Here is a 10,027-nt window from a genome sequence, read left to right as displayed (position 1 = left end):
GTTATTTTGCTGGGAGAATGTAGAAGTAATTATAGTAGAGAGCCTTCTTGTCAACAAAGTCCAGCTAAGATGAGGCTCCAAACCACAAGAACTAAGCCTGTCACTCATCTATCCCTAAGGCATGTCATAAATGTTACTATGACATTTAAACTTTTTTGTCTTTTATAAGCATGGAAACATGTTCATTCGAATTTCCTTGCAAAACATTGAACAATTGAAAACGAAGCATCAAACGGATGACGGACCTAAGTGTAGGTTACTTGACACATTTTTAAGTTTTCCTGAGGCAATTTGAGTACAAACACAACAACAAGCAGATAGCTTTTAGCTAAATAAAAGGTAGTCCATTGCACAAAACATCACGCAGAGTGCGAGGAAGGTCTGCACCTCAAGGGTGTGTGATGTAGGCAGCCTACCCTGATGAAAGCATCAATAGTTGATTCCACGGCTCGAACCCATGACCTATAGGTCACACAGAGACAACTTAACCGTTGCTCTAAGGCATAGCTTTTAGCTAAATATCCTCCAGTTTTCAGTCTACTATTTCAGCCTCGGAAAAAAGATTTCCTCAAGGTTCCCAAGTCCTTTAACTTGTTCTAGGAACAAGCACAGCTCAGCCAATTTGGCGGCTTCTAATTCCCTAATAAGGTTTTCATCCTCCTACAAGGATTTAAGTACACACGGGTAATTTGTAGCATTGGAAGGCAACCTACAACTTTATAAGAAAACAACTTTTGACTAGGAGAAAAAAGGGTTCACACAAAAGAACAAGAGCTATGGCAGAGTTCCATCAGTTGAGCTTCGCAAACAAGTTTCCTCTCACATAGTTGAGAGCATAAAATTTTGAAAACCAAAGCTTTTATCTTTTGACCATCAACTTTTATATTTTATATAGATGGAGTTTCTTTTAAGGAAATACAAATTACTTGTCACTAATTAGGGATTACTATTGAACTGATTTAAACATATAGAGACAGAAGGTTCCTTATACAACCTTCCTTATTGGTGAACATCAAGTACTGAACCTTATTAACTGCTACCAAGTTATTTGGTGCGGTGCTTCTTTCATTAGGATGTGTTAAAGGTGGTAACAGCCTAAATGATCACAAAATGGGGCATCCATTGACCAATTTATAAATCAATGTTACCTTATGCAAAACATCAAAGTTGATAGTACTAAATGTAACCGTAAAGAATGACAAGAGTACACAATGATGCATTATGTGGCTCCACCTGAATAAAATTCTCATCCAAGAGTTAACGATGATGAATCATATCAGACTCGTATTGTGTAACTGGAGGATGTGTTTTATCATGGAGACTGTTCCTTTGGATAAGCCAACTCCTCCATCTGCCAGCTTTCATGGGGTGCAACATGGTCATGTGAAGGAGTATATTGCTGCAAATTGAAGAACAAGATAAGACTCATCAGCAAAACGCGTAAATAACAATAATTTGACAACATAATAAATGGAAGGTGGACAATTCCTGCCACAAGGCATCAAAATTTCACATTTTAACATTTTAGAACAAGTGACGACAAAAGGAATGAACAGAATCCAACAGTAAGAATATCCTTTAATCTAACATATAACAGGTGAACTGCAGCTAGTTCTCTAGCTACAGAAGTTTTCATTCCCATAGCACATAGTTGAGGTAAAGCCATAATTGGTTACTTAGCAGATAAAATCTCAGTGGTCGGAACATCCTAAGACTCTTTACAGACCTTAATAGTTTGTGTTCCCTATGTCAGTCGAAGCTTTATATGTTGGTTTGATTTTGCTTGGAGTAACGATGGTGATCATAGTGATGAAATAAAAGTGACCAGCCTCAAAGACTGATTGAATAATTTTGTAGAACATAACAAGCGAATGCATGATTTAACTTCATCAAAAACAAATAAGTGTAAATTAGATAAAGTCAGTACCTCCATCTTGCTTAAAAGCTCTCTGGCTGTAGGAGCAGCAAGAACAATGTCACGAGCCCCTGGCTTGATGAAACCTTCTTCAACACCATTGTCAAATAGTGTAAGCAAAGAATTATAATAACCCTCAACATTTAGCAAACCAACCTGCACAAGAGGTTAAGATGGTCAAAGATCTTGCAGCCAACTATCAAACTATACCAAATGAATGCTATAGATACCGGTTTTTTGTGAATTCCAAGTTGTGCCCATGTTATCATTTCCAGAGTCTCCTCCATGGTTCCATATCCTCCTACCACATAATAAAAGCAATTTGACAAGAGTTTGAGAGCATATGTATCTCAAATGTACTCTTACAGATATTTACCTGGAAGTGCAATAAAGGCATCAGCTTGACTAGCCATTTCAGCTTTCCGCTCATGCATGTCCGAAACAATCTTTACATCACCAACACTTTCACCTGATATCTGTCAGTGCAACTCATGTTGAAAGTAACTATTTCAATAGAAACAACTTCACAGAATGCAAAATGAAGAGTTCGCAAAACAATACAGCAAGAAAAAGGCTCGAGTGCAGAGATGCAAATATGGCCAATAGAAAGTAATAGCCAAATAGCAGCAACACCCAGTGGAATAGAATCAGAAATCCAGACAGACCAGACCAGTAGTAAACCAATGAAAACACTCGACTAATAGACACAACTGGAATTTCAAAGAATCAGAATTGATTTGAAACAGGTTGAACAACTGAAACCCAGTAATAATAGGAGGAAAAAGCTTCTGATTGTTGGTTGTATCCCCTCTATCCCTTCAACTCTCTCTGTCTATGTGTATCCCCCCTTTTTTTCTTCTTTTGTATTTCCAGCTCTCCTCCCTCTTATAGGCCTCAACACTATCCCTTTTAAACAGCCTGTTCAGACTATTACCATACCCCTCCCATGTGCCTTTAAACTTTTCAGTTCCACTTTAGTTAATTAGGTATAAAAACCCCATCATTCCCTGACAGATTTAACTTTTCCATTTTATTTAACTAAAGCAAGTATGGGCAGTAGGATATGTTGACAGCATATGCTGTCAAACTATTTTAAAATTAAACAAGGACCTTTATGCAGGCCACAGGTTGTGCACAAAGCACATGAGGTGCACCAATGCACATGAGGTGCACTAATGCAAATGCTGTGCAAGAGTGCACATGCCCTCCAATTCAGCATTTAAAACAAACATCCCTTTTACATTACTGATCCAAATCAACAGATATAAGTAAACAAAATTGTTTCTCAATTGATTCAAAAAAATGTTCGACAGAAGCAAATCGATTTGCTATGCTCAGACAGTTGAAACTAATTGACGACTCATGTCGACTCGACTATATTAGCATTAACGTACACAATCGTAGCCAAAAATCAGACATTCAGAAGTATGGGACACATGACTCGACTTATACTGATTAAAATAGAATGGTACTTCGAGGAATCAGTTAGTCAGTACAAATTGGAATACAACCAATACGCATGCCGTATCAGAATAGGAGGAGAGGGATTCAGACAAACACAGATGTTCAAACAAAGTGGACAAACAAAAGTTGATAAAAATTAAAACAAATATGAACAGTCTTTTAAAACAAATCATACGGACTAAAAACAAATAAAGGAAAAGAAAGCAGATTTACCTTAAAACTTGAAAAGTTTAACAGTTTGAACTTGGATTTGGACAAACTTTCTTAAGGCTGAATGGACTTTAATCGAAGTGTTTCTCAGATGAGAAACACTTTGATTGAAGTTCATTAGACCTTAATCTCTTCGGTTGAACCGGTATGAACCAGTGACGAAGGACACAAAACCTTTCAAACTTAGATCTGGGATTCAGGCTTCCCTGATCAGATTCGGACCAAATCAAGTATGGTTTGGTCACGAGGGGGGTCTGGGGAGTATCTGGTGCGAAGCTAGGGTTGAACCGTGTAGATCGAGTTTCGACCCGAACCTTCAAATGAAGATTCGAGAAGGTGGGGAGGGATTCGAACTACAGGGTTAATGGATTCATGCTCAGGATGGCAAGGGGGTTCTAGGGTGTTAAGGTGGAGGTCACCGGCGTTCAGGCCGCCGGGTTTCTGGTGAAGGTGTGCAGGGGCGGCTAGGGTTTGAAGGGGATGGGTTTGGTGAAGACGAAGGCGGGGGTGTTGGCTAGGGGGCAGGGTAAGGATCTAGGCTTATATAGTTAGTGGGTGGGTGAACCTCGGCCGTTAGATCAATCTAGATCTACGGTCTGGATCTGAAGGCTTAAATGGAAACGGTGTCGTTTTGAGGGTTTGGGTTCGGTCCGGGTGAGACGGGTCGGGTTTGTTAGTGGGTACGGGGTGTGAGATCTTGGCCGTTGGATCAGTTTGGTTTGAATGGTTGAGATGGATCGGCCTTGAAACGACGTAGTTTTGGTGTTAAACTACGTCGTTTTGTGTCCTGGGGGTGGGCTGTTCGGACTGGGGGTTTGGGCTGTTCAATTGGGCTCCAGATTTTGAAATGGGCACGGCCCAAATTCATTTTACAACAAATTTTGTTTTCTTTTCTTTAATTCTAATTTCCTAAATACACAAACTAATTAAATAAAACCAAGCACCACTAATTAACACTTAACATATTTATTTCACGCGGATAAAAATGTTAAAAGTAGGCAAAATTAAACACGACAACAAATCAGGACAAAAGAAAAAATGCGTATTTTTTGTAATTTTCCATCTAACAAACGGGTTATGGTTTAAATTACGCATGACACATACATTTTTAATTCTTTTGGAGCGATTGTCGCGTAAAACAAAAATCACGTGCTCACACTACCATTAAAGAAAATTATTTTTGACTATCAGATGCTGCACCACTCAATCACTTCCAGTGAACTGTGAGCATAAATACCTTTTATGCAAGAACCATTAATATGCAGTTTATCTGGATAACTAATTCGAATTTCCATATTTTTGCCTCTTTCAATGGGAGATGAAACTCAGACAAGTTTTTGAATCACTTTGGCACTTGAAAGCTATCAGTAATTAGGCAAATCGAACAAAACCATTTCACATCGATAAATAACATTTCAGCAACAGAAACTCCAAGCAAACAGAATATATGAGATAATGTAACAAATTGGAAGAGAGAGAGAGAGATTGTAACTTAGAGCCTTAGACAATTGTGAAATTTGAGTTCAAATTTTCAGCAAAATAGAACCTCAAGAAAAAAGAATAGCAGTGATATAAAAACAATTAAGATAACCCCCCCCCCCCCCCCAAAAAAAAAAAAAAAAAAAAAAGAAACAAAGAACAGTTAGAACAACAGAGATGGAAGCTCAAACAAAGTGTAAAATTTGAGTTGCAAGTTAATTTCTACATACCTCAATAGGAACAAGAGCTTTTGGGATGACCCTGCATGTTCAAAGCAATTAAGAATGAGTTGAAATAATTCAGCACAACTTACAAAGTAAACTTTGCATACAACTTGCCATTGCAAAACTTGGAATTTCAATATTTTCACTTACCCAAGGACATGGCAACCTCCCTCATAGACTCTCTGGGAAATCAACCCCATCAATCCAACACTTCCACCACCATACACCAAGTCAATCTTCCTACTTACCTGCAAAACAACATTATCAAAGTCAAAATAAGACTACATCAGTATAATGTAAAACCTTAAAACCCAAGTCACTTTCATTATAGGGATAACACTTCAACAATGGTAGTAGAAACTCAATGCGTAACTAGAATGTCAACAGAAGAAACACCTACAGTACAACCAAAACAAAATCAACATATTTTGCAAAAAAGTTGGAAACTTTAAGTCAAAATACTTCTGTTATCAAACAAAACTTCACATAAACAATTTCCAAAAGTCACCCAAAGCTAAAATCTTGAAAGTTGAAACTAAAGAATTCAAAGCAGAGAGGATTCAAGAATCAAGACTAACCAATTCATTCCCCAAGTCAATAGCAGCATCACTGAAGACTTTCCTATGGCCAGGATTGCTTCCACAGAAAACACAGATTCTCTTAAACTTGCTTCTATTATTGCTTTCCATTGAAAATCTTTCAACCCCTTTTCTGTTTTGATTCAATCCCAACAAAAAAGAACTCACCTTTATCTTCTTCTCCACACTCTCTCACCTTTTACAGAATCTCTCTGTACGGCCGCTGTGTGTGTAAAATGGAATAATGAAGAAATAAAAACAAAAAAATAAAAGGGAAAGGAGTGACACACAAGACAAGGTAAAAGACAATTTAGATATTGCTTATATTGATGAAAAATTAAGAACACAACATAAGATCAAGAAATCAACAAGTCTTTATATTATATGTATGATGCAGAAAACTCATAAGATGCCCCCACATGCTTTTAGTGATTAAATTGAACAAGTAAACATTAAAAAATAATTAATAAATCTCTAATTAAAAATACGTATCAGGGAGAGGAGAGTCAGGTCTTCATGATAATAACGGGGAAAAAAACAAGAAAGAAGAAAGAAGAAAAAAAGGGTGGTATATATTTATTATAAATGATAAAATTCCCAACAATTGAAAAGGACAAAAGTATTCTTTTATTTAAGGCTGCTTACGCCCTTGTATTTTCTACCATTGGGAAATAGCTACCCTTGATGTTTCAACAATTTTAGACCACCCTACTCCCTAGGAGTTGATAGCCTATTATTGGAAGTGTTATTTTCATTCAAAAGAAGGAAAACAAGTGTCGAGCTCTTTGATGATTAATTTGGTTGGTGTACACTTGTTTCAACCAAATTGTTATAAACCAATGGAAGGTTACTTTGTCCTATGTGGATTTCTAAGGTATTTATAGTCTGAACAGGTTTTTTCCGAATTCTATATTATAAAATACTCTTTTGTGTTCTCTTGTTTATTTTTACTGGTCTTAATGCATGCCTTTTGCGCGTGTACCCATATCAATGAATATATATATATATATTTTAAAATCGCATAAACTATAGAATATTTAAATTATATCTATTCATGAAAACAATGAATATTGATCCTATTTAGCTAACTCAATACGGGAAGAAATGCATCTATATAAAAATCCTTAAATTAAATGCTTTCTTATTTCTTAAGACTGATGTGGGAATATCTTATGAAATTTATTGTTATTTCTGTGACCTAATTCTAAAAACAAGCAAATAATGTATAAATATTATTACCAAGATTATTTAAAGAATTGTCAAATAAAATCTATTTAAAAATTAATTTTTTTTATCTCTTTAGAGATTCAATAAAGAGGTTGTCCCTATATCTCAAGAAAAATTAATAACTATAAGTGTACAATCTAAAAACAACTAATAATGAGTTAATATTTTATAACAAATAATTTAGAAATGTTTTAAAAAAAATATCGAGAGTTGTCATTTATTGGAATAAATGATAAAAAAATTATTAAATTCTTTTGAAATTTATCTTCTATTATCTTATCCTTATTGTTTCAACTTTGTATTTTTATCAGTTTAACTCTAAGAATAGATTTATACAATCCTAAGGGGTCTTTTGGTTCGCAAAAAGTTATAATGGGATTATAATGCAAAAATTGTAATAAGGAGATTAAATAATAACGAAAGTATTTATTAGACATACTTTCAATTATAAATAGTTGGTTCATTGAATTAAAAATAAAATATATAGAGTTTAATATACAAAATGTGTTTGATTTTTCATATATAAACTTGGATAAAATTTTATTTTCAACTTTAACCTTAGTCTTAAGGATATTTTGGTCATTTGATTATTTTATCCTAGGATAGCTAATTCTTAAATTACTATCCCACATTGAATGTAGAATAAAAATAATAGCTAATGAAGATTGTGGTACATAATCTCACTTTTTGTCAAGTTTAAATATTTTCTTAGTTATTTTTTCTAATTATTGAGTGTAATTTTCAAAATATTATCCATAAAATCAATGAAGAAAATACTTAATTATTTATTCTAATAATGTCACGACCCGAATTGCCCACCGTCGGGGCCGTGATGGTGTCTAACATTGAATCCGCTAGGCAAGCCAACATTATTGATTATTCTATCTTTTTACCTTTTCTTTTAACAATTCACCAAGTTAATTCAAGTAAAAAGCGAAAATAGAAATGCGGAAAAACAGAATTTTAACAGGTTAACTAATACCAATACAAAATCCATAATAACAATCCACCCAGAACAGGTGTTACAATCTCACGGACAATATATGAAAACTACAAATAGGGTTTGAACAAAGAAAATACATGTCTGTCTCGGAAATAGATACGAATAGAAAGAAACAAGATAGGAAAGGGACGCCAAGGCCTGCAGATGCCTGCAGGACTACCTCGGATCTCCAATGGACTGAAGGCAGCAACCTCTATCTATGGTTCGTATGCTCCAGTACTGGAATTTGCACAAAAGAGTGCAGAGTGTAGTATCAGTACAACCGACCCCATGTACTGAGTAAGTGTCGAGCCTAACCTCGGCAAAGTAGTGACGAGGCTATGACACAACAAACAACATAACCTGCAGTTAAACAATATCTAACAGAATAACAGTAATAGAAGCAAATCAAAGGTAATGGGGAAGGGTAACATGCTGTGGGGGATACCAACATAAAGAATCACAGAAAATATATCAGAATGAAACAATTAAGGCACTTGAACCAATAACAACAAGGAATCAGAACAAACTAGCAATAAATGCACGGCATCACCCTTCATGCTTTTACTCTCAATCCTCACCATGCGATCAATAAAAAAAAAGTGCATGGAATCACCCTTCGTGCTTTATCTCTCTTCCTCACCATATAAATATTAGAAATGTGCACGGCATCACCCTTCGTGATTTATCTCTCTTCCTCACCATATGCATCAATATCAATGTAAATGTGCACAACATCACCCTTCATGCTTTATCACTCTTTCCTCACCATATGTATAAATATGAACATGCACGGCATCACACTTCGTGCTTTATCACTCTTTCCTCACCCAAACAATGGTAACAATCAACATTCCGACAAGGGAATCAACAATAAGAATAAATACATCCCGGCAAGGGAATCAACAATGAGAATTAAATACGTCCCGCCAAGGAAATCCGCTATAACCAAACTTATACCAACAATTAACTTCATAAATGAACCTCAACTGGAGTCAATGCTCAACAATAAACAAATACCAAGGAGATAATCATAAGTCTTACTCAACATGGATATTTAAAAATTTGGGCATTTGTAGTACTTATTAAGAATCACAAAAATCACAATTTAAGACTCACAGGCATACTTGACACCAACGTATAGGTACTCGTCACCACACCTATATGTTATACACTACACTAGCACTTAGCAAATAAGGCACAACACATATTCCCTCAAGATAAGGTTAGACCAAACACTTATCTCGATCCCACGACTACAAATCAAGCCTCAACTATCGCTTTCCCTCTAGAATTCACCTCTAATTCACTTGTATCTGGTCATAATTATTTTAATAACATCAATAAGTTCTAAAGAACTCACACCAATGCTTAATTATAGCCTTCCCAACATTTTTTCCAAAACTCCAAAAATCGACCTCGGGCCCGCTTGGTCAAAACTCGAGGTTCGGACCAAAACCCGATCACCCATTCACCCCCGAGCCCGGATATGCAATTGGTTTTGGAATCCGATCTCAATTAAGGTCTAAATTCCCAAATTCCTAATTTTCCCCTAAAAACACCCAAATTCCCATGAAAATCCCTAGATTTTGTGATGAAATCTTGTAAAAAGATGAAGTAGATTGAAAGAAATGAGTTAAAAGTTGTTTACCTATGATTTGGGAAAGAACATTCCTTTGGAAAATCACCCAAGAGAGCTTAGGGTTTGAAAGAGTTTGAAAAATGAAGAAAATCCCGTCTAAGTTTTAATTTACCCAGGCACAGTTATCGCATTTGCGATGCCAGGTTCGCAAATGCGGCCAAGGCTTCGCAATTGTGAAGGTTGGCCTGGCCTGATTACTTCGCAAATGAGAACCTTCGTTCACAATTGCGATTACTACTGGAGTCGCTTTTGCGACATAGAGCTTCGCAAATACGAAGGTCTCCTCCCTGCCCAATCATCGCAAAT

At 35.9% G+C, this 10,027-nt stretch overlaps 1 protein-coding gene across 1 annotated transcript; it reads right to left on the bottom strand.

The window, feature by feature from the left end:
- Positions 1 to 1,100: 1,100 nt before the first annotated feature.
- LOC104210053 (cytokinin riboside 5'-monophosphate phosphoribohydrolase LOG8) lies at positions 1,101 to 6,396 on the bottom strand. The gene is made up of 7 exons (XM_009758852.2): positions 5,871 to 6,396; positions 5,443 to 5,540; positions 5,299 to 5,329; positions 2,292 to 2,391; positions 2,146 to 2,216; positions 1,928 to 2,071; positions 1,101 to 1,399 (listed from the first exon to the last, which is right to left on the bottom strand). The coding sequence occupies exons 1-7, from the start codon at positions 5,979 to 5,981 to the stop codon at positions 1,313 to 1,315; spliced, it is 642 nt and encodes a 213-aa protein (XP_009757154.1). The 5' UTR covers positions 5,982 to 6,396; the 3' UTR covers positions 1,101 to 1,312.
- Between the last annotated feature and the right edge of the window lie 3,631 nt (positions 6,397 to 10,027).

Source organism: Nicotiana sylvestris, chromosome 8 (genome assembly GCF_000393655.2).
Source record: "Nicotiana sylvestris chromosome 8, ASM39365v2, whole genome shotgun sequence".
Classification (NCBI taxonomy): domain Eukaryota; kingdom Viridiplantae; phylum Streptophyta; class Magnoliopsida; order Solanales; family Solanaceae; genus Nicotiana; species Nicotiana sylvestris.
This window is presented reverse-complemented; position numbering and strand designations above follow the sequence as displayed.